At 50.4% G+C, this 24,170-nt stretch overlaps 2 protein-coding genes across 9 annotated transcripts in view; one reads left to right on the top strand and one right to left on the bottom strand.

The window, feature by feature from the left end:
- Positions 1 to 9,773: 9,773 nt before the first annotated feature.
- Positions 9,774 to 17,010, top strand: UPP2 (uridine phosphorylase 2). Of its 2 annotated transcripts, XM_039555339.1 has the most exons (7): positions 9,774 to 9,900; positions 10,496 to 10,613; positions 11,636 to 11,794; positions 13,834 to 13,948; positions 14,541 to 14,750; positions 15,998 to 16,144; positions 16,504 to 17,010. In XM_039555339.1, the coding sequence occupies exons 1-7, from the start codon at positions 9,875 to 9,877 to the stop codon at positions 16,662 to 16,664; spliced, it is 936 nt and encodes a 311-aa protein (XP_039411273.1). In that variant the 5' UTR covers positions 9,774 to 9,874; the 3' UTR covers positions 16,665 to 17,010. The 2 variants fall into 2 exon arrangements, with proteins under 2 accessions (XP_039411273.1, XP_039411274.1); XM_039555340.1 differs by lacking the exon at positions 10,496 to 10,613 and having other exon boundaries at positions 9,796 to 9,900.
- The window catches only part of CCDC148 (coiled-coil domain containing 148), a 61,835-nt gene continuing 51,684 nt past the window's right edge, over positions 14,020 to 24,170 (bottom strand). For 2 of the 7 annotated variants that reach the window (XM_039555338.1, XM_010407221.4), the window contains exons 13-15: positions 22,934 to 23,051; positions 21,238 to 21,378; positions 16,995 to 19,611 (exon numbers count right to left, since the gene is read on the bottom strand). In XM_039555338.1, the coding sequence (XP_039411272.1) occupies positions 19,399 to 19,611; positions 21,238 to 21,378; positions 22,934 to 23,051 (472 nt within the window). In that variant the 3' untranslated portion in view covers positions 16,995 to 19,398. The other 5 variants (XR_005602379.1, XR_005602381.1, XR_005602382.1 and 2 more) reach the window with 5 other exon arrangements.

Below are 24,170 nucleotides of genomic sequence, written 5' to 3'. Positions count from 1 at the left end.
GTGTCCCGCCGGCCCCGCTGGCACAGTCGCCCCCTCTCCTTCTGCTTGGCTGGGAAGGAGCTTTTTTTGGCCTCTGCTTCTGTCATCTGGCATTTAAATGTAACGAGAGCTTTCGTTGCTAACATTTATAGCAGCAAAATATTTAAGTTCCAGGGCTTGTAACACATGTTGTTCGTGTCCCCTTGCCAGGCCCAGCTGCAGGCTCCCAAAGCCTTCCCTACGCTCGCTTCAGGGCCTTGCCAGCGAGTGGCCGCCATCCCCGGCTGTGCGGCAGCGGGCGAGCAGGAGCTCCGGGGTGGCTGGTGGGAGCCACCAGCACCAGCACCAACACCGGCACCAGCACCAACACCAGCACCGGCACCGGCACCAGCACCGGCACCGGCACCAGCACCGGCACCAACACCGGCACCAGCACCAACACCGGCACCAGCACCAACACCCGGCACCAGCACCGGCACCGGCACCAACACCGGCACCGGCACCAGCACCAGCACCAGCACCAGCACCAACACCGGCACCAGCACCAACACCAGCACCGGCACCGGCACCAGCACCGGCACCAACACCGGCACCAGCACCGGCACCAGCACCAACACCAGCACCAGCACCAACACCAGCGCATCCCACAGCGGCGCTGGGGCTCCGGGAGGGTTCCCGGTGCTGGCTGCACCCAGAAAGTGCCGGCACACGAAGGGTGATGGAGGGTTTGTCGAATTGGTCCCTGTGGCGGGGACGCATGGAGGAGGAGAGAGGAGAAGGACAAGGCTCAGTCACCAGGCTGCCACGACTCCAGTCACAGGCAGCAGTTAGAGAGGGTAGTTCAAAGTGCCTGCTTCAGTCCCGCCTGTGCCAGGGCGTGTGTTTGGACGCTCCAGCCTCTCCCTCTGCAGCCCCGGCAGTCAGCCCGCAAAACCGGCCCGAAAGGAAAGGTGGAGAGCAAGCACAGCCCACTCTGCCCACATGGAGCCGCACGTGGCCCCGTCCCTCAGCCCCTCCTCGGAGCCCCGGTGCCAGGCTGCCCAGGGGGAGGCTCCTGCTTCCAGCACGGAGTAGAGCGAGAGGACTTAGAAGCAGAAAGCCCCAGCCCCACAGCCATCTAATAAAGGTGTTCCTTTAGGCTACGTTTCCTTTTGAAAAAGCCTAAAGCACCTTCAGCTGTTACCAAGGAGTCTCTTCTTCCTGCTCCTGTTCTATCTACCCTTTGCTACAGTAACCTCGGAGAGCTGGTTTGATCCACCTGTACCAGGGCACAGCAGGAGAAGAACAGCAGTGGCTCCCAGCCTGGCCCCAGTGGCTTAGGGTTATCCTGAAGCCACAGGTCCTGGACAACTGGACACCTCAGGGGCTGTGCAGAACAAGAAGAGCCTCTTCTGACCCTTAGGGTCACAGCAAGCAGCTCGAGATGCAAACCCCAAAGGCTCAGTTAGACAATACAGAAAATAATCCCATTTTTAAAGCCTGCAGATTTTTGAGCTGGTCTCCAGATCCGTCTCCCTGGGGTTGAACCAAAAGAGCCCTCCCCTCTGCAGGAGCAAAGCAGGGGCCAGCGGCCATCTCAGCCACCACCATCATCTCCCACTTGTCTCTCATGACTCCCCCCCTCATGTGGGCTCAGAAGGGTCTCATCACCTGCACCTCTCTGTGACAGGCTGCTTCTGCTTGGAGATAGGGGCCAGGCTCTGAGCTGGAAAACCATTTCGAGTACTTTGGACCTTGACATGTGCTCTTCTATCCTGAGAGCAGACACAGGGGAAAGGAGTGGACTGCAGACACAGGAGGGAGAGGAGATGCTGGATGCGTGGTCTTGGCCTGACACCTTCCAGCAGAGACCAGGACTCTGATGCCTCCATAGCACAAGGGATGGGGTCAGAGCAGCAAGGGACAGAGCCTGAGCAGCTGATAGGGAGGACAGGCTGAGAGAGCAGCAGCCATAGCGAGGACAGGTCTCATCATTTTGTTCTCCTAAAGCCAGGCATCAAGTTTATTTTCCTTTCCAATAGCTGATTAAGAGGCTGGTTAGGGAAAGACAAGTATTTCATCATCAGACTCAGAACAGGGAACTGAAGACTGCTCACTGTGATGCTTCTGGACAGCTGGAAAGGGACAGAGGGAGAGTGTCTGTCAATACTGGAGGTGACAGAAATAACCCAGGAGTGTATCAGAGGGCAGACAGCCCAGCACAGCCAGTGTGTGCCATGAGATGCTGCTGTATTTAAATAAACCACTTTGGGACGGCCCAGATTTCTTCAGCTCTTCTGTGACTGGCATGGCTGAGGGTACGGCCTGACTCGTGTGCTTCTCCCTGGGTGAGCCCAGCACAATCCAGCTGGCTGCTAATCTGCAGGGTCCTTTCTGGGAACACAGTTCTCCTGTGGCATAAACTATGGCTGGAATGTGGTGTGGCACATAGCAGGGTGCTGCTGCCACAGCTCAACTCCAGAGCACACGGAGAGCTGGGTGAGGGGATGGGAAGCAGGGACAAACTGCTCTGTAAACATTTCCAGGGATGGGCAGCCACAGCTTCTCTGGGCAACCTGTGCCAGGACCTCACCACCGTCACAGCCAAGAACTTCTTCCTAATCTCTAATCTAAATCTCTCACTCTTCTTTTAGTTTACCCCTTGTCCTATCACAACAGGCTCTGCTATAAAGTTTGTCCCCAGCTCTCTTGAAGCTCCTTTAGGCTCTGGAAGGGGCTCTGAGCTCTCCCTGGAGCCTTCTCTTCCCTACTCCAGGTGAACACCCCCAGCTGTCCCAGCCTGGCTCCAGAGCAGAGGGGCTCCAGCCCTTGGAGCATTTCTGTGGCCTCCTCTGGACTCTCTCCAGCAGCTCCATGTCCTGCTGTTAGGCCCCAGGGCTGGAGGCAGCTCTGCAGGTGGGGTCTCACCTGAGCGGAGTAGAGGGGCAGAATGCCCACTCCCCTGCTGCCCACACTGGGGATCAGCCCAGTTCACGGGGGTCTCTGGGCTGCCAAGTGCTCATTTCCAGGTCGTATCCACCCTCTCACCCCCGGAACCTCTCCTGTTCCTTGGGGTTTCACTTGCTGTAACTGAGCAAGCTGTGTCCTCTGCCACCACCTCTGTGAGGGTTCCGTGCTGCTATGCGCTTTTGAACAGCTGGCAGGGGCTGTACGAGGGCTGGCTGCATTCTGCCTCTGGGAGGAGTTTGCCATGACGCCACCAAAAAGAAAAGGGGGAAAGGAATTCTGTCTGTGCCCGCTGCGTGGAGAAACATTTCCACACAAGGTGGCACCTGTCTCCTTCCTTCCAGTCTCGAGCCAGAGACGCTGAAAGCCACCTGGAAATATCCTCTGAAAGTTAACTCCCGGCAAACAGGATGCAGAATCCATCATTAGTTCCCATTAGCAGTTGCTTTTCCCTGGGCACTCAGGCACCGCAGGAATTGCTGCCACAGTCAGTGCTCGGGCTGGGCAGCAAGGAAAGGGCAGGAGCGGTGGGGTGACAGCAGCTGCCTCCACTGCAAGTGCCCAGCTCTGGGACAATGGACATCCACTCGGAGCCTCCCAGCACCAGGAGGGTCCTGGGAGCTGAAGGGGGCTCCTGCCCACTCCCCGTGTGCAGCACTGCGTGTCCCACTGCAGACGGGCAGAGGTTTATGTGCTCCAGATCTGCCCTGTGCTTTATCTGACAGAGATTAATGCTCTGTGCCTGTAATTTAAATCACAATTAAGGTATTTTAGAATATCTCTTCATACACTCTGCAGACCAGTGCAAGCTCTGCTGACATAGGAGGCTCTTTTGCCCTCCAGTGCAGGATGCTGGAGAGGCCTGCCTTCCACTGCAGGGCTTTTCTTCTGATCCCAACCTTTCCACACAAGGAAAATGCACATTATTATTGCATATTAGAAATGCAGCGTAGCTAGAACAGCTCTTGCATCAAGCAGTGAGACAGTACCACCACTCGCAGGCTAAGGAAGGAACTGGGCTGTCCTGACCCCTGTGCTCTGGTACCTGCACAGAGCCCGCTGGCCACCCACAGGACCCCCCAGCCCAGCAAGGGGGCCCAGCACAGAGATGCTCTGGCTGAGCATCTCCTCTGGCAGCACGGCCAGCAGTGCTGTCCCACCCCGCCCTGCCCCAAGGTATGCACACCTGAGCACAGTGGTTTTAAACCTTAAAAATCTTGGTGAAGCATGGAGGTGCCAGATCCCTTACTTGCATCAAGGTCCTTGGTCCTCAGAGTTGCTGAGAAAGGCAGAGATATGTTTTGAAGGCTGCAAAAAAACACTTTGATTTTCATGTGATTATTTTTCACCCCTATCATGCTTCCCCCACCTGTCTCCAGCTCCATGGTCTCTGCCTGCCCCGTGCTGGCCCAGTGCCTGGGGGCTCAGGCTCCCATGTTGGTGGAGCAGGACAGCAGGTCAGGGAGGGATGCAGGACAAACTCTACCCCTCTAGCCTCCCTGGAGGAGAAAGAGAAAGGGCATGGGGACAGAAATAAGATAAATACAGGGAAAAGGAAAGGAATTGTTTGAAAAAGGAAAAAATCTAGACTTCAAGCCTGCTTGGTTTACCTGGGTGCAGGGAAGAGGGAGGAAAGGCAGAGATGCTTTCGCCAGGGTCTTCCATGTATCTCCACAGGGCACTGAAATGCAGAGCCAGCACCAGCAGAACTAAGTGCCTCCTCTGGAACCAGCATTTATTCCCTTTAGCTGTTTCCATCTCAATAAAGTTGGATAAAGTAGGGTCTGGATGCTTCACTTTGAAATAGTGGGGCCAGCATAAGTCTGCCCTTGCATGGAAGCCCCTAATCCCCCATGGAGTGCAGGAAAGTGTCTGAACAGCCGTGAGCTCAGATCCTGACAAATCCAGCACATGAGGTGATGCAGCAGCTACCATCAAGACCTCCACGCTGCCAGGGCCAAGGACCAGCTCATGCACCAGCTGTGGGCACTCCATCAATGTGGGGCACATGGGTAGGACAGCTTTGGGGCGCACAGGGCTGGGGCTCAGCCACCCAAACCCCTATGTTTCCTGATGAGAAATTGTTCCTTGTCCTGTTTCTGAGACATGATCGGGCTTGACAAACAGCATGGCTTTATGAACTGTGCTCAGGCCTTGCGTCATTTGCCTTATTGCGGCCGAAATCTCCTCCCAGCCCTCCCTCCTGCCTGCACCCACAGGCACCAGCAGTTACAACAGGCACCTACAAGTCCAAGGAGCGAAAGTCTAAAGGATAAAAATACCCATGTAAGAAAAAGGAAACAAAAAAGGGAAAAAAAAACCAGGCACCATCTGGATTCCAAGCCTGGAGAGCAGAGAAGCACTGGGCAAGAAGGGAGCAAGCAGAGAGGGGCTTGCTTGCAGGTTCCAAGAGCTGGGGAGCACTGCTGATTCGGTGTCTTCTCCCACCACAGCCAGTCTCTGGAGCCACATCCCTGCTCTGTCTCAGCAAACTGGGCATTTACACAAACCTCTGTGGGTACTCCCAGCAGGCAAGAGCTCACCCATCCCTGTGGGGTGGGAAGGGAACAAAAAGCAGCATGGAGGAAGGCAAGGGGGAACCTACCCCAGAGTGGATGGGAGGTCCCTGTTGCCAAGCTGCCTCACTGTTCATTTCCTTCTCACTTCAATTCCATCCTGCTTGGAGGCAGAAAAGGAACCCAGCCTTGGGAGAAGCAAGATGCCAGAAGCAACATTTTCTGCTGAAGTGGATCCGTGTGGGGCCAGGGAAGGAGTCTGTCCAGGATGGGCAGCAGCAAACCATGTGGAGCCAGGCAGAGCCAGGGCAGGATCCCTGCTCCTGCAGAAAACCAACACCAATCCCAGCCAGAAACTTGGTTTAAACTCAAGCAGAGCCCTTTTCCCAAGGCATGTGTGGGGCCAGCCTGGTGCTCCTTGAACCTGCAAGGGCAGACGTGTGTGGCTGTCACCCTTGTGTCCTCACCCCCTGGGCAGCCCAGCAGGGCAGGATGCCCAGAGCGTGGGCACAGACCCCCCACCTGCCCTGGCAGCACTGGGGCAGAGCAGGCAGATCCCCTGCCTGTTCCCAGGGTGAATCCCACCTGCCATGGGCAAGGCTGCAGAGAGGGAATGGTGGAAAGAGTGACTCGTCCACAACTCTAAGGAACATTCCTGCAGTGGAGCGGCAGCAGCCTCAGCCCCTCGTGTGGAGCCACACTGGACTGGCAGATCAACAGCTCCTGAATAAATCCTGAATAGCGACATAGGTCAGGCAGCTGATTTCTGCCTGAAATAAATGGCTTTGCGGCAGTGCTTCACCTCAGGGGAAACATGTCCTGACAAGCTGCAGTTACTCAAGTGCCCCGAGGGTTTGTGGAGCCTGGTTCCTTTGGAGAGTGTTTTACTGATTGCTCCCAATGCCAAGAGCAGCTTTATACCAATAATAAACAAGGCAAAACATGGAGCCAGAGCAAACAGCTGATAAAAATCCACATTTTGCTCCCTGTGTTCACTCTTCTGGCTCTGCAGCACAGGGCGGGTAAGGGGAGCAGGAAATCTTTGTGCTGCTGGCACATGGCCTTCCTCCTGTCAGGTAAAACACTCCCCGGTGCTTCTGCTGCTCCCTTATGCCGATTGCCAGGAATCATCACTAGAGGAATGCACAAGACATCCCTTGGACTGTGAATGTTCATCAGCTCTCTGCTATTGAAGCAGAACTGTGAGGCTGAGCACAGGCTCACATGCCCTGCCGGGGTGGTGGTGGAGGCGCTCACTCCTGCGATGGGCACCACCTGTCCCTCCTGCCCAGCCCGACCCGGCGGCCACAGACAGGGCTGAGCTCCGGGCTGCTGGAATATCTCATCCATCTGCAGCTCCAGGGAGCTGCAGCAGCAGCAGCACTGCGGGAGGGAAGGCGGAGACGAGCCGAGTGGAGAAGGAGCTGCTAGGGCTCGTTGGGAGCAAGGCTGCAGAGCCCTGGCAGGACGCGGCGGGTGCGAGCTCCCTGCCGCGCACAGGCTGCCATCGCTGTCTGCTCTAAAATAGCATTTAACATGACAAGAGGTGTCGGATGGGCGCGGGAGCGCTGGCTCTCCCTAGCTCTTCCCTTGCCGAGAGCCTGTCTACACTGCCATATGTTACTCTGCCGTATACTTCATCGTGCTTTATTTGTCATCCTCTAGCACATATGGTAACAGCTCCACTGCCTGGCACTTGGAGAGGCTGGATTTAGCTCTGAATCAGGCACAAACAAACACTCACTTGGGGCAGTGCTCTTTGCTTCTCACCATCCCCACCTCCCCACGCTGCCTCGAGGAAGAGAAACAGGCAGGCAGTGGGGCTAGATCAGCACTGCAGATCCCTTTCAACTGAAAGCATTTTATTTTAGTATTTTATCCTATCCTATTCTGCTATTCCATTCTACTCTATTCTACTTCTATTCTACTTCTATTCTATTCTATTCTATTCTTATTCTATTCCATTCCATTCCATTCCATTCTGCAGCCTCTGCCATGGTAAGCAGGAGAGGCAGGAAAAGAACAGCCACGCTTCAGTTTGGGATTTACCGAAAGGCATCCCAAAGAAGAACAACCATGGGAAAAATAATCGTGGACGAAGGAACCAAAGGTGAGGGACTTCTCATACTGGCCAGGCAGGGAGCTGACCTGCACCAGACAGGCCCAGAAACCTGCATGGCCACAGTGATGGCTGCTGTCCCTTCTCTTCAGTGTCACTTCTGGGAAGCCAAAAGCACAATCCAACCATTTCCCTTGGTGCAATCATGTTTACTTAAACAGAACACGCTAGTTCCTTTTACCTTGGGCACAGCAGGGACAAACACCGCAGGAATGTTGCTTGCCCACCAGTTCTCAGCCTGCCATTCCAGACAGAGCTGTGGCTCCAGGAGACTCTGCCCCTGCTCACTCAGAAGGGCCACCCTCCAAAATCTTGCCCCTTTTGCCAGCACAGGGGAGGTCCCTGCCTGGGACCAAGCACACCAGGGGCAGAGGCTGCAGCAGGGCAGGGCAGGGGCTTTGCTGACCACCAGGCAGGGATGTCCCAGCTGGCTGTGCTGGAAGACTATTTTTCATAAGAAAATATTTAAGAAGTTGTCCATGTGCTCAGGAATATTGCTTTATTGTGGGATGGCTTGAACTGTGCACCCTTCCAGCTGTGCCCAGAAATACTCTGCCATGGAAGGCAGGCAGAGAAAGGGGAGACATGGAAGCACTGCCTTTACCAGCCCAGGCAGCCCAGGCAGTGTGTGGGAACACTCGTGCCCTGCCACAGGGTCACTCAGGTGTCCAGCTGTCTGTCCATCTGTCCAGCCATCCATCCACAATTCTGCTGAACCCTCACTCCCCAATGAAAGCCCTGCCCAGCCATGCTGGAGGTGGGTGCAGGGCCAGGGCCTCATGTTCCTCCACCAAACAAGACCAGAGAAGGTGGAGAATCCACAGGAAGCCTCAGCCTGATCTCACCTCCCCCAGTGCTTTCCCAGCCACCTCTGGCAAACAGCAGCAAACTTCTGCTTCTGTTTCTCAGATCAGGTAACTCACTGGACATGACTGCAAAGCTCTGCATGGAGCCCACGGCGCAATCTGCTGTGTGCCTGAAACCACAGCAATCGCACCAAGTGACTTTAGCAGGCAGAAGGTATGTGCAGCCCTCAGGAAACTTTTTCTGTGCCCCTCACAGAAATCTGGTGCTTTCTGAAAGGGAAAAAGAATCTCCAGATCCTTATTCTTCAGGAGTGCTGTGGAGCGTCAGTAATAAGTCATTTTTGGCAGGCATATGTGAACAGCATCCAGGGAGGGAGAACTTCATCAGAGCAGAGAAATCCTTCCAGCCTGCCTTTGGTATGACTCCAGCAAGCTTGAAATATCCCTGAGAGCTCTGCTCTTTCCCCTTCTCAGAGCTATCCTGACCCTGTCTTGGGCAAGGTACACAATTTACATGTTCCCAGGCCACTGGCTTGCAATGTTTGTTTATTTTTATACAGGGTTTTGCAATTTAAAGGGTTTGGATGGGTAGCAAAATGGGCATTTGCTCAGGGAAAGACTGCCTCAGTTAAAACAATTTCCGTCCCTCCCCATTAGGGCAGCAGGACTGCGTTACTGCCTGAATGCAGGGTGCAAGTGAGCCCCATACAATGTGCTTTCACCCAGTAATTAATTACCTAGCACTTCTCTAATTATCAGAGCTTCCATCAACAATTCCCAGAGGCCAACAGCAAATGCCAGATTCTGCCCCTCCAGCAGCTGCCTAAAATATCTTCCAGGGCAGTGCCTGATGTTGTTGGGACAGGAAGCAGGACCACTATCTCTACTCTCCTCCTGCTCCTGCAGGAGCATCACACATTCCTCCCGCAGCCCCACGAGCACTCTGGTTCCCCTGGCCTGGGACCTGCTGCCACTGGCACACTGCACACTGTTCTGACAGGCTTCTGGGCTGAGATGGGGCTGGGTGGACCATGAGACCCAACAGTGCTGTCTGAACATTGCTGAAAGTGAAATCAGCCTCCCCAGGCCAGGCTGGTGGTCCAGGAGCTGTTCTGTCTCCCCGGGGTGCACATGTGCAGCCACGTGCTCAATGCCCACCCCACCAGCCAGATGGCACAAGGTCACCAGCCAGAGGGCCAGCAGGTCACCGGCCCCAGCCCTAGGGCCGCCAGTCAAGGTTATTGGTGACGCACCTGCCCAAAAAGCCACTCTGGGAGGAACCATGCCAGACAGGAGGTACCTTGGCATCTGAGCGAACACAGGGAGCGGGCGGGGTACTGGCCACTGTTGACCTTGGGAGCTGCACAAAGCATAGGAGGTATTTAACCCCCTTCAGAGCCCCTTGAAACCTCTTCTGAGCTCTAAACCTCGACAGCTGAGGACACAGGGAGTGTTTTCCTTACCTTTTTGGCAGGGTATCGCTTTCAGCTGACTCTGGTGGAGCCGCTATGACCGAAACAACAGGTTACTCGGGGTGAGTAACAGGGGAACACTTGAGTTTGTTTTAATAAGAGAAGAAAAATGTTCTCTGGCTTTCATTTAAGCCTCATTTATAAAACTAACCTGCACTGTTAGTTAGTTGCTTCTCATCTCTTGCAGCAGGTGGAAAGGGACAGCAAGCTGGCCTCTGGCTGCCTGCAGGGTCTGCACTCACCCTGCCAGGCAGTTATTTGGGACAAGTGTGAAATCCTGATTTGCTAAGAGCTTAATAAACTGTCACAAAGGAAATAGCACAGCACATCACCCCTGGACATTGCTGGCAAAACCCTATGAAGGAAAGAGCTAAGGTTGCCATTGACAAAATTGATAAATACTGAGACATATTTTTTGCCAATACATAGATATAACAACAGACATGTCAAAGAGCTTACCTGGAGCAGAAAGACAGCTGGTCCAGACACCACACAGAGCTGGCTCGTCCCTTGTCCCTGTCCCATCCCTTTTCTGACACCCGGGCTGTGTGTGCCCTCATGGAGCTTCTAGGCTGCCCTGTGCCCCATTTCTGCCTGTCCCCCTCCCTGTGGGCACTGCCTGGTGCCCCAGCCCATCTCCTCATTGTCTCCCCCCAGGAGCGGCCTGGTCCTTGTTAAAAACCCACACTTGGACTTGATGGAGGAGGACATCCTGTACCACCTGGACTTGGGAACAAAAACGCACAACCTGCCAGCAATGTTTGGGGACATAAAGGTAAAGAGCAGGTGCAAAAGCAAGGCAGCAGCTCCCCCCTGCACAGGCTCTCCAGCTGTGCATCCCATGGCGCTACCTGCCCATGCTGGAGCCCCACTGCTGCCAAAGCTCCTTCTGGGATAGGGTCTGGCTGCTCAGCTAAGGGACTCAGCAGCCCAAGGCAGCTTGGGCAAAGAGGTTGTCTGTCCTTGTTTGTTTTGGACAGAAATCACAGCAGAAAATTATCCTTTTAAAAACCTGTAGCTCTGTAAAACCTGATTTTATATTGGCCCCATGTTGGAGGACAGACAGAGGAGGCACTTGTCCAAAGCATCTTGATCATCATCTACTGGAGACAAGGCAAGGAGGATGTCATATCATTTTTGGCTGAGACCTGCTTTCAAAACCGACTTGTCACGATGGCATCCTCTTCCATTTCAAACCAGAGCCTTTCCCTAGTCGTGCGGGGGAAGAGCCTCAGTGCCCAGGGCTGGAGCAGCCTGGCACCCTGGCAGCAGGATCAGCAGCACTGCCCTGGCAGCTGCACACTCATCCTCCTCCTACCTCCAGCGAGCATATTTTCCTTTATTATGTAAAATTTGTCCTTTTTCCTCCCTGACTTTATGGCCTCCATGCCATCAGCAGTGCTCACTAATTGCAGTCAGCATTGTTCATAGAATAAATTAACCAATGAGCTCCTCTAACAACTGGGCTTGCTTTGCTATCAGTGGTGATACTAACAGCTTAAATTTGCTGAATTATTTTAGATTTTCTTGCCTAGGACTGATACCCAAGTATGTGCAGCTGTATGGCTGCCCAGACTCAGGGTAGTCACCACCCTGACAGAGTGACAGCCTGTGTTTCCTGTTCACTCCTGGTTTTGCGACCCTCAGTTGTTCCAATGTCCCTTGACTGATGGTGAGGAAGTGGCATCCCACTGCCTTCTCTGAAGATGTGTCTGGCGCGGCCACCACCGCCACATTCAGACTGACTCGTGGTACTTGTTCTAGCTAAGTACCAACACACTGATACTCTGTTTCCAGTTTGTCTGCGTTGGCGGCAGCCCGAACAGGATGAGGGCGTTTGCCCAGTTCATGCACCGGGAGCTGGGCCTGGCGGGTGACGGGGAGGACGTGGCTGACATCTGCGCGGGGTCGGACCGCTACGCCATGTACCGGCAGGGGCCCGTGCTCTCCATCAGCGTGAGTTCCGCACCGTGCCCCGGGGCCGGCCGGGGGTGCTGCTGGCAGGGTCCCACAGCCACACAGCGCAGGGTCCATCCTCTCCCTCACATGCCTCTGCCTCCCCCAACACCCACCTGCAGACTTTTTTCCTCTTTTCGTTGTTCAGCCACTACCACCAGTGCAACCTCTCAGCCATGGCAAAGCTGCTTCTGTTTGAATAGCATTCCCCGATGCTTGCACTCTCTGTTTGGGAAGTGCCACATTAACAACAGACGTGCACATGTTCTGCTCAGCTCAGTTGGGGAGGCAAAAACCACTCCTCAGCACACATGAACTATGAAATGTTGCTGGGAGTATTACATTGATAAAAGCTCTAAAATAAAAACCTGGCCTTATTATTAACGATTCTTTTAGAGCGGGATTTTTGGCACTGAACAAAGGGAAAAGCAAACACAGGCTGTGGTGGGGAGCACTCACACCCAAAGGCTTGGTCCTGGCGCCAATTCTTCAGGCACAAGATTAGTCTGAAATGTGATTCACAGGAGATGGAATCACACAACAGAGCTCATGTTTCCTCCCTCTGACAAAACCAAACCAATCCTGACCAAGGGAATCAAGCCTGAGGGAATCAATCTGAGAGGATCCAACAGGAAGAACTACCACAAGATTTCCTGTTTCCCAGCCTGGCAGCAGCAGTGGCACAGCCAGAAGCAAATCCTCACCAAGCTCGAGGCCATGCACCAGCTTTGGCCAGAGCAGAAGAGGACATGGGGCAGAACACACAGCCGCCCCAAGAAGCATCATGCAGAGCAGCTGCCAACATCACATTCTGCAAGTTGCTTAGAAACACAACTGAGCTCAAACATACGGGGGCAGGAACACAGATTCCTGCTCTGAATATTTACAATGAGAATAAATTTTTTAGGCATTGGTGAATAAGCCAGTCTGATGTTCCAGAATAACAACATGTGAAAAGGTTTCATATTTAAAACATGATACAAGGCGAACAAAGCATTGGTCTCACAGCCAGGAGAAAGGAGACAAAGCAGCACAAAAACTGGCTGTGTACTTTAATCAATGGAGCTTCCATACGTGCTTCCTTCAGGTTTTTGAAGATGATAGCAAAACCAAAAAAATTTGAGGTATTTTTCAAGAGGAAAAACCAAACCCCATGGCACCAAACACCTTTTGTACTTGAAAGTTAAACTAAGAAAAGGATGTTGGTCTAGCAATGGAGCAGAAGACAGACGACCAAGCAAGGGAGCACTGGGCAGATGCAGCAGAAGCCCCAGCAGCTCCAGGCCTGCAGAACATCTGCCAGCCCTGGGGAGCAGCAGCAGAGAGGGAGTGGGGCAGCAGAGTCTGTGGAGGATGGGAACAAGCCAGTGCCAGCAGTGGGGAGCTGGTAGCCAGGCAGGTGCTGGGGACAGAAGGGCAGCAGGGCAGGGAATGTGAGCCAGGAAGAGGGACAGGCAGCCTGCAAGGCATGCAGCAAACACCTGACCCTGAAACCTGTCCTCACCCAGGGACACAAACCCTTCCATTGTCCTTCGTGCTCAGCAATGTGGCAGAGATGCTCCAGTATGGGGCAAGGACAGGCTGGAAGGCACATGGAGAAGCGAAAGCTCAGGTTGTCCTCACTGAAATTCACCACTCCCAGAGTGCAAGCAGGACACAACAAAGTGCAAGTCAGCACATGGCATAAGGATTGGCAATGCACGGGGAAGGTCTTGGAGCATTCAGCTGTTGGGATGCATTTATGGACCCTCCTTGAAGGACAGGCACCACCTGTGTGCCTGCAGAGGGTCCCCAGGGATGAACACCAGCTCTACTGACATGAAGAGCCCTTAAAGCATCGAGGGGAGGAGAAGAGGTTAGACACTTCACCTGGACAGACTAAAAAGACCCCAAGATGTCTCTTCCCCCTCAAAAAAATTGCTGTTGGCATCATCAGCAGAAGAGGCCACAGCATAACCCTGAGCTCATTGCAGTCATGTACCTGTCACCTACCACAGCCTCATGGGGACTGACGTTTCTCTTTTCTCTCCTTCCAACAGCATGGAATGGGCATCCCTTCCATTTCCATCATGCTTCATGAGCTGATCAAACTGCTGCACCATGCAAAATGCCGGGACGTTACTATTATACGTATCGGTACTTCTGGGGGCTTAGGTAAGCGATTCATGGTCTTTCTTCAGAGCAAAACAGCTATTATTAAAAAGAACTCTCAGCAAAAGCTCATGCAGTTCTGAACTTTAGCATTTTGTCAGGTCTCTAAATATCAAATATGGTATTTTGTTTTGGGTTAAAACCCAGAAAACTTGTAGCGACTGGCTTGGCAGAGTGCACATTCTCAGAGTGTATGAAGGCCTTGATTCCACCACAGCCATGTGTCACTTTCCAAACAGAAAACATGAGTTAGGGGTGACCCAAATGAATCCATGATGCCTAGATGAGGCAGTGGTGCTGCTCATGCCTGCACAAGCTGGCAGGGGGGACACGATCTCTGCAAGCCAGAAGCAGCTAAAATCCTGTCATTCAGCACATTCCTACAATCACTTATCTTGTGCTGATTCTGTACATTTTACTTGTACATCTGTGCTACTTCACGAATTTCAATTATTCTCTGACATCTGCTTTACTTGCTGAAAAGAAGAGCCCCACAAGCACACGTAGATCTATTGAGATTTTCCTGTTGTGCTGAAGTTTGGCAGCAGAACACAGGTGTTATGAGCTCTGGCAGCCTCAGCTTCCATTTCCACAGGGATCAAGGCTGGGTCTGTCGTGATCACCGACACGGCCGTGGACTCCTCCTTCCAGCCACGTTTCGAGCAGGTAGTGCTGGGCGATGTGGTGGTGCGGAGCACCGAGCTGGACAAGGACCTCGCGGAGGAACTGCTCGCCTGCAGCAGGGAGATTCCCGACTTTCCCACGCTCATCGGCCACACCATGTGCACCTACGACTTCTACGAAGGTAAAACCAGCTTTGTCTGTCCCTCCTCACCACATGTAATGCCAAGTGTTTCCACTCTTACATGGACAAAGCTATCCAGGGAACCCAGGCCACAGGAGGGCTGCAGGCAGAGACCCGCGTGGTGCTGGGGGGGCCAGGCAGAGCAGGGGCCACCCTCAGAACACAGAGCACCTCTGTTTGCACCTTGCTGAGTTTGCCACCAAGCTCTTCCCCTACAGCAAGATTGTCACTTCAGAAATTTGTTCCTACCAAACACTAGGAAAATATTATGTTGCCTGTGAGATTTCCATAAACAAACTTTGGATACTCTGGAACCATTTCCTTTGCAAAATTAAATGCTGATTGCAGAGTAGATGAAATGTAATAAATGAAGAATTAATAATCTGAGCACTATTTATAAACCTTTAGATCTGCTTGCAGATGCAGCCATCTGTGTACTGCTCAAGTCTGTGTTTTATTTAAACAAAAAGCTACTTGAGAGGATTAAAGTAGGAGCAGCAATAAACTGAAGGGCTGGCCCAGGCTGGCCCAGCCACAGGTAAGCATTTGCCTGTCTCAAGGCCTTCAGACACTGTGTGAGAGGAGAAGCTGCACAGGGCACAGGTCTGCTCTGAGCACACAGCAGGACAGCCAGAGCCACTGGAGGGGTTAGAGGAGAAGGCCGGGATGGGTGCCCACACCTGGCCACACTGAACACAGTGTTGGTCCTACCTGCAGTGGTACCTGGAGCTGCAGTAGGGGAGCACCAGTGCCACCCACACCAGGAATGACACTGTACGCAGCTCCAGCTTCCATCCACAGCAGCCCCTGCAGAAAAATTAAACCCACTTTAAGGGGGTTTCCTCTCTTCACTGTTCCCATTCTGCACAGCTTGTTGTCCCTCTTCTACAGTCAGTTGGCATTTTTGAGATTTAACCTGGCAGACCTTCACAGCTGATAGGCAGCATGAATCTCAGGAGCAGCCATGGCTTGTCCCTGCAGAGCACAGCATCCCCTGGTGCCTCTTACCTGTGGGCTGACTTGACCTTTTACCAGTGTTGAAACCTGCGTCATTCTCTCCCCTATACAGAGACACATCGTGCTGGCTTTAACACTGAGGGGAATACGAATTAACCAGCTACTCACAGGAAAACTTTGTGGGCCTCAGACAGAACATGGGCACTGCTGGACTTCCCATTTACACCTATGCCCTGTGCCCCATGACCCCATGCAAGGCCGACAGTGACAGTTCTCTGCTTCCTTTCCAGGTCAGGGGAGATTAGATGGTGCATTATGCTCTTTTTCCAGCGAAAAAAAGTTGGAATACTTACGGAGGGCTTATGACGCTGGTGTGAGGAATATTGAAATGGAGTCCACAGCATTCGCTGCCCTGTGTGGACTGTGTGGCCTCAAAGGTGAGTCCCGTTGCTTCCACCTCCTCCCCACGCTCTGGCTTAACCCCCTCTAAGGGTCCCGTTCGGTGCCAGAAGGCCAAACACACATCCTTAATGGTTTTATCTAGAAAAGGACACTAAAACAAATTTTATAGCTCAATAAAACCCAAATGTGTATTAGAAGACCTGAGTGCGTGCCAGACAAACCAACAGCTTGCTCCCCTCAGGCCCCTCCCGGCCCTACCGCACGTCCCGCCCGTGCTGGTGCAGCCGCCGCCAGGCCTTGCCGGGGCAGGGCCCTCGGGGTCCCGCCGCTCCGCCCTGAGGAGCGGGAGCCGCCGGGGCCGGGCTCGGGCTGACAGCGTTCCGTCCTCCTGCAGCCGCCGTCGTCTGCGTGACGCTCCTGGACCGGCTGGAGGGGGACCAGATCCGGGCGTCCCACGAGGTGCTGTGGGAGTACCAGCAGCGGCCGCAGCGCCTGATCGCCGCCCTCATCCGCAAGCGCCTGGGGCTGGGCCCCGCGCTCCTCCCCGCGGACTGACGGTGACAGCGAGGGACAGGCTGCGGGACCTGCCCGCCCCGGCACACGGACCTGCTCCGGGAAGCGGGAGAGCTTCGGTCCCGCCGCGCTGCCGCGGCCGAGCGGAGCGGCCGGGGCCAGCGGCCGGCGCAGTGCGGGAGCCGCCGGCCCGCAGCGCGGCTGCAGGCGCACCGACAAAATCTGCGCAGAAATTCGGGCTGCCTAACAGAGCTGCAGGCTCCCCACTCCAGCCGTCGTAAAGGACTGTCCTGTTAGGGTCACTCCTGTCCACAGCAATCTTCCAGGAAGGAGATCTCTTTGCTTTGGGCATAAAGACGAAACCTAAGTAAATGACATGAAAAATTAATCCGTATTTGTGACCATTTTTGTTACTGCAGTTACAAAGGCCATTCAGATTTTCATTCCTACAGTATTTAAAGATGTCACAAACAGACAATGCCAGAGTTTAAGGTGCCACAGCACCCAACCGTGCCCAGCTGAGGACCTGACCTTCAGGCACTGGTTAACATTAAAGCCACTTCACTCACTACCAAAATTCACAAATAAGTAGTCTACCTTGAAACCAAATAACTTCATTTTCACAGAGAAATTCTTATCAGGCTTTATAAAAATACAGTTGAGAGTGAACTGCCCACACTTCATCCCTGGCGTAAAGACAGCTGGCTGAACTGCCACCCCTACCCAGCCAAACCCACAAAGCAGGGCTGCAAGAGGTGCTGGTTGAGAAGCCTATTTACCATTAACATTTTAAAAATTACTATTTCATGTGTAACTTGGAAGATTTCTTTTTTTGTTTAAGTGTAGAAAGATTTATCATGAAAACCAATGTCATTATAAGCATCTCTGTTTCCTGAAGGGTTTTGATCGGCTCTTGTGAACAATGCTAAGGTGAGGATGATGAAGTAGGGTGAAACATCCACCTCCTTCCCACAGGAGCAGGAAGGAGGTGTCTGGCCAGGCTGGGAAACAGCCAAGGGATCTGAAGAGCTCTCCTGACACAAGCAGCCTTGGTTGTGCTGTGCAAAATACCCTTTTGCTGACCTGCATGTTCTCCACACTCCCCCCCAAATCCTCATTCTGGCGTCACTGTATCACTAAAGGCCCTGGCTTATTGTTTTGTTGCACTGAGGTAGCCCAGACTTCTATAGACTTCTACTCAGTTTCTACCCTAAGAGATGACAGACATGAAAACAACCACAAGTCTCTGCTAAAAATCTGTGCCCACTATTTCAAAACTAATGTCTGCTCCCTTTAAACTTTCTTTTTCATTAACATCTTGGTATTTATAAAATATGACAACTATAATCTCCATTTCAGTAGTGCACATTTTTTTATCTTGTAGATCTGCTTTTAAAGGCAAGGGGAAAAAAATCAGCTGCCTAGGTTTGGGATGATGCCTTTCTGGGAAGTGTCTTGCAGCCAGTCTGTTCCCTACAGCAAAGCACTGCTGTCTCCCCACAGGAATATCCAACCAGTTGTGAGGTGGTCAAGTGTGTATTTAAAAATAACAAGTTACCCCAAAGGAGAGACCAAAATAAAAAGCACAAATATACACAGAATTGTAATTTTAGCACAAGCACACAGAGGTTGAGCCCAGAAGACATCACGCCCCCAGCTCAGGGCAGGCTCTGCAGCATTTCCCCACTAAATAACTCAGCTGCAGCACTGGGATTATGCTGCTCCTGGCTGACCCTGTGCTCACTCTCTGTCTGTCACACCAGTTCCCCCACCTTTGGCACCTGCCTTGTGGTCTCCATCAGCTTCCACGACCACGCCCTGAGCACCTGGCCAGACCCCAGTGCTCTCTGGGTGAGGCCACGTTCTCACTGCCATTGCCAAAGGTCTTCTCAGTCTCAGGTGTGAAAACTTGACATTGCTTGTGTCTGACTGCAAGACAGGTATGTGACCCACTGACATCGGTAAGGCGTTACACTGTCACATAAAGGAAGGTCCCATCATTACCTAGAGACATGACTAGAGATGCTCAGATCTTTCTGATATTCATTATCCTTAGAAAGTTCTGGTCAAACTATTAATTGTAACTTGTTCACAAACATTTTACGCTATCATTATGTAAGGCTTGAAAACATAATCAGTTACAAAAGGAAATAGTATCAATTTCTCTTTCAGTTAATAGAATCATATTCAGTGGAGTCAGCTCCAAAATAAAGATGCCAGCTCTATTTCTAATTTATAATTTATCTGAAAAACTAATCTGCAATATGAAATTGCATGACTGGTTTGCAGTAAATATGATGCAGCAAGTTACCTTCTAAATATAGACAAAGGTTTAAGTTTCATCTTACCATAATCAAGGAATATTAGAAACATTCATGGCAACGAAGACTCTATAACTAAAAGAATCAAATTCTCAAGAAACCTGGAAAGAAAATTGTGGGATTTATTCATGTAACATAATAAAATCTAAAGTAACTGCTGTGCAAAGCTATTTTGGACTTCTGCTGCCAATTAAATCTTAAGAATTCCTACTCAAGGTGCTGCACATCAGATTAGCCTGTGCTGTGTATGGGAGTCCTTAAGCACAGGCATCCCAGCTCCCACTTAAATGGGACATGGGCAATCACACTATACCAGCACACACCCCAACCTCTCCAAATCTACACCAGGCAGGTGTAATGTGGTGCAGCACAGCTCAGAAAAGCTTGGAGTGCTTTAGAATGGCTGCAGACACAGGGAACTGAGCAGTTCTAGGACACAGCCAAAGGGAATTTATTTAAGGTTTGCACATTGTGGGCCAGACCAGACCCCTGATGCTCCTCTGCCCCTCAGATGAGAGGTGCTCTACACTAAAAGCTGTAGATTCCATGTCTCTTCTTGGAAGCTTCAGTGGTGGAAGTTTTGACAAAACCTCTCTTGCATAAAGTGTTTTATGCAGTCCAGCTTCCCGGAGAGCGAGCTCAACACGAAGCCTGGGGTCAGAAATCACCTGTTAAAAAAACCACAGCAACAATCAATAGAAGCCAAAAAGTACTGCCCTGAGGAGCTGCTGCCTTCCCTCATGTTCTCCGTGCACACAGCCTCAAGTGCAGCACAGACTCCAATTTCCTCCTGGATGTTCCTATAGAATCCAAGTGCTTCAAATGCCTGTATGATTTTTCTCACAGTGTCACCTTGTGCTTACATGCCAGTGCTGCTTCCGTTTGTTAGAACAACAATTAATCCCAGGGAAATTACTTCTGAAATTTGTCAAAAGTTTATCTGACAAAATTTGTAAGCCTGTTTCCAATCCCTCTTCCATGGTCTGCAGTGGCACTGCACTGGAAGTACAAGGAAGAGCAACACGTTGCTTCCAGTTCCAGCATCACCTCCCCAGTACCCAGAGCTGCTGGAGACCAGCACTGGGAACATGATCCACAGCCCCTGCAGCACTGGGAAGGAGCACGGGGATGTGCTGGGCAGGGATCACATGCTGCAGCCTGAGCAGCACCAAACCTGTCTGGAGTTGAAATAGAAAGAGCATGCTGAGAATTAAGGCATAGGCCCCAAATACACACGTTCAGAGCATGTTTAAGTCAAGACTTATCAGGACCTTGTACATTGGTCAGACTTGGGGAATTTTAACAACCAAACAAAACCCACATCTTTCCATTACCAAACTGAGAAGCTTTAAAATGTCTTAAAAAGGGAAATGCTGGACAACTTTAGCTATAGACATTGTTAAATTAAATCTTATTCAGTGTCAAAAGAAAGCTTTTACACCATAGAATTGTACCATAGCTCTTCTCTTTTGGAAACAAAATTTTCAGATTCCAGAGTGGGAATAATTGTAAATGTATGGACTGACAGATAAGGAACAGTGAGGGAATCCAAAAATCTCAAGATGTTCCTTAATTGCATTTGAAATTGAGGGAGCACCCTCCTCTGCAAGCTGAGTGACCTGAAACGCAAGTACAGTTAGTTCAGTTCCTGATTAATTTTCACTTCACTGGTTTATTTTCCTTTAGCCCCTGCAGATCACATCCCAACAGAGCTTCTATCCAGCAATAGTGTAAAGATGGTCAAGACACTGATTTTCAGCTTGTGAAGAGATTTGTGCTATGCATAAACTTTCAAGAAAAAAGCATAGCCCATAGTTGATTACCACAGCCCTTTTGTACAGTGGAAGAGCTTTCACTGACTGGGGCAGGTGAAAAGGAAGCACTCTTGTAAATAGATGCATAAGAATGTAAAATAGGTGAACTTTAAATTGCAAAGATTTCAAACAGATTGGTAAAAATGCCTAGCAAGCACCAGAACTGCCCAACAGTGCAGTTAGCCCAGCGTTCTCTCTCCAGTGGTGGCAATGGAAGAAGCTCTTCTGAAGAGCCAGGAGTCCCACACTGAACCTGAACGGACCTTTGGGGTTCTCCTCTTGAGCTCCTGCAACGCCTGTGCTGGGTCAGAGGGATTGCCCCACCTGTCACCCCTAACATTTTTGTCTCACACACATTATAGTCTATATTCTACTGCTAATGCAGCTCTTTAGGATATACAATTAATGTTACTGTCCTATGTCACTACTAAGACATAAGAGCACACAGTAACCCACCCAGCAGGATCACAGCCCCGTTACCTGTTCTTCACTGTATGTGTGCAACCTGAACAGTGGCTGCTGCAGCTCAAACTCGTCATTGGTTCCAATGCCCAGCCGAGCTCTTGACGCCACCGTATCAGCCACTGCTCTGGCTGGATCTAATTTTGCAACAACAGCAACCTAAAGACACAATACGAAAATAACAATTACTCTGTCTATGTAGAGCTAAGGTGAGAGCAGGTCATTATCAATAACACACCCTTCCAGAACACAATTATTCATTGTCTTTGCAGCATAACAGCAGCGCAGGGTCCCAGCTGCAGAGACGGCCTGGGCACAACAAGGATGTGTGAGAGAGAAGCAACAGCACCCTGAGCTCTCCAACAGACACTGACATGAGCTCCAGTGTCCAGCCCAGTCTCCACAAGGATCCAGCAGCCTCATAATTCTGCAATACCCAAAATTCCTGGAAGTCCAAACTTTCTTCTTTTTCTTCCAATGGAAACAAAGGTGTTCAGGGTGATAGTTCACAATTTTTAGAGAGTCACGGACAACAACATCGAGTGATACGCCCCAAATAACACAACTCTGTCTTTTTTCTAAAGCATCTGCTTTAACTGTGCAATTTCCTGTGGCTAGATCAGTATCAAAGTCTCCCAGACACTGTATTGTGCCAGAGTTAATCTTTTTTCATTGTTTACTTTCTTTGTGTTAAAATATTCAGACACAGGCTAATACTACTTTGGAAAAACACAGAAAGATGCATGAGCAAACTAACTAAAGTCACAAGCCCATATGATGAATGGCTAAAACCAGAAAAAAAATACTTTAAATTGCACACAGTAATTTTTTCACCCATCTCTTTAATAAAATGTCACCTTGTATTTACAGGCTGCCCAAATCTACAGGCTGAATGACTTTACTAAAGATCTTTTTTTCCCCTATACAAACAATATACGTACTTTATAAAGCAGAATTTCATTAGTGTGAAACAGAGAATAAACGTTGGTCAGAGAAGTATAATGAAGTGGGAACATCACCCCAGGCAAAGGCCCTTCTAGAAGCATTTTCTACTCCGGCAAGAGAATTGAGTCAGTGGGAAGAGCTCAACAGATCATGACTACTAACCAGCCTCTTTAGAGGAAAAAACAAGGAGATTACATACAGAAACGTAAATTAAGGCAAAATTACTCTTTCAAAAGTCAGCAGTAGAAAAAAAATAACCCTAGCACTGCTCTTACTATGACATTAGCAAGCATTAGTAAGCATTTTATGGTTGTCCTTTTAAAAGTAATATGCAAAAGTTTCAGAGTCAAATATCTCTGAAGAAAAGTCATCTAAGATGTGCAAGTTTTCAGAATTTAAAAAGAACATAAATTACTCATAAATCTTGCCTAAGATTCAAGGCAGACTTAAGGTTATTAAAACAAACAAAACCCAGAAAAAAAATCACAGAAGAAAAATCACATCCAACCTAGAAAAACCTTCTCTATCTCCTTTCAGATATCAACAGCTCCTACAGTACAATTTAATGCCATAATGTTCCTGTTGTCAGAGCTACAAAGCACATAGGATTTATAATATGACAGAATTACTGCTAGTCAGACCAAGAGTGCCTTTTACCTTGTTCATTTATTTGCTTTTGAGAGATTGTTCTTTTTATCTTTCCCTGCCTCGGCAGTCTGTGTTTGTATGAGTGTGCATGTGAAATCCCTGCAGCCAGGGCCCAGCCCACCTGCTGTCGGAGCACTTCCAGGCGCTTCTCCTTCTCCTCCTCCTGCCGGGCCTGGAGCAGGGCCAGCTCCTTCTTCTCCAGTAAGCGCTTCTCCAGCAGCGCTCGTCGGAACTGCACCCTGCCGAGCACACACAGGGAAACTCTGGGCAGTGCCACTTTTACATTTCTGTGTTACCATTTCAGTGCAAAAACTACTCTGATGTTTTCTGTATCCACCTTAGGATGCTGTGGTGGTTCATCAAAGCACCTCAGAAAGGCAAAGATGCTTTTTCATTTGAACGTGTCCTTTTTGTTGGAGTTTTTTGGTTTGGGTTTTTTGGGGAAGGGAAGTTTGGGGAGTTGTGCTTTTTGATTTGTTTTTCAGTGGGTTTTGGTTGCTCAGTTGTTCTTTTAAACAACTTGGCTAACCTTTCAGATTCCATGCCTAGACCACAGATTTTCTCTAGCATGCTTTATATAGCCCTGGTACTCTTTTTTCTCCCCCATTTTCTTTGCCAAGAAGAAATGTTCTCTCACATCTGTGTATGGCAGAAGAAATCTTTCCTATAACCCTTTCCGAAACACCTCACTCCCAGTCTTATCACTGAAAAAAGGGAAAAAACTTGAGACTCACACCCTTCTTCCAAAGGAAAAAGCTGGAGGTTCACACCAGTATCTCCAGCACTTTATCCACAGCACTATTGTGCTGCTCCATCTTTCACTGCAAGCATTTATAGACTATTGTGCAGAGTCTGTTCCTTATGGAGCTGTAGATATTTGTTGGTATGTCACTTTTAGTCCTTGTACAGGAGCTGCCAATGCCATGCTTTGAATTTGGAGAATTACCCTCCTTTTGCCCTTCAAATTTGAACTTGCCTTTAGAGAAATTGAGATGAGACAGCTGCTACAACTACAATAAAACATGTATTGTTATTTTTTTACTCTCTAAATTTTAGTAAGCTCAAAGGAGTATATGACTTGTGCCATAAACTGCAAAAATCAGAACTAAACCTACAGTTCTGCTGGTAGCTAGCAAAGACTTCTGTGTCAATAACCCAATCACAATTAGCAGGACAATTTTATCTTAAGAGAGTGGTACAAGGCTGCCTGAGAGTACCCCAGAGAGGCTTCCAGTTTCTCACAATGTCCACTGTAGTTTAGGCAGAGAAATGCTGCAGCAGTAGTGCTCAGGGGTCATTCTGTACCAGGGAAAAAGCCTGATCTGCTTTTTACATGGAGAACATTTAATAAAAACAGA

This window comes from Corvus cornix, chromosome 7 (assembly GCF_000738735.6).
Source record: "Corvus cornix cornix isolate S_Up_H32 chromosome 7, ASM73873v5, whole genome shotgun sequence".
NCBI lineage: Eukaryota > Metazoa > Chordata > Aves > Passeriformes > Corvidae > Corvus > Corvus cornix.
The sequence above is the reverse complement of the archived record's forward strand: the minus strand, read 5'-3'. Positions and strand labels throughout refer to the sequence as shown.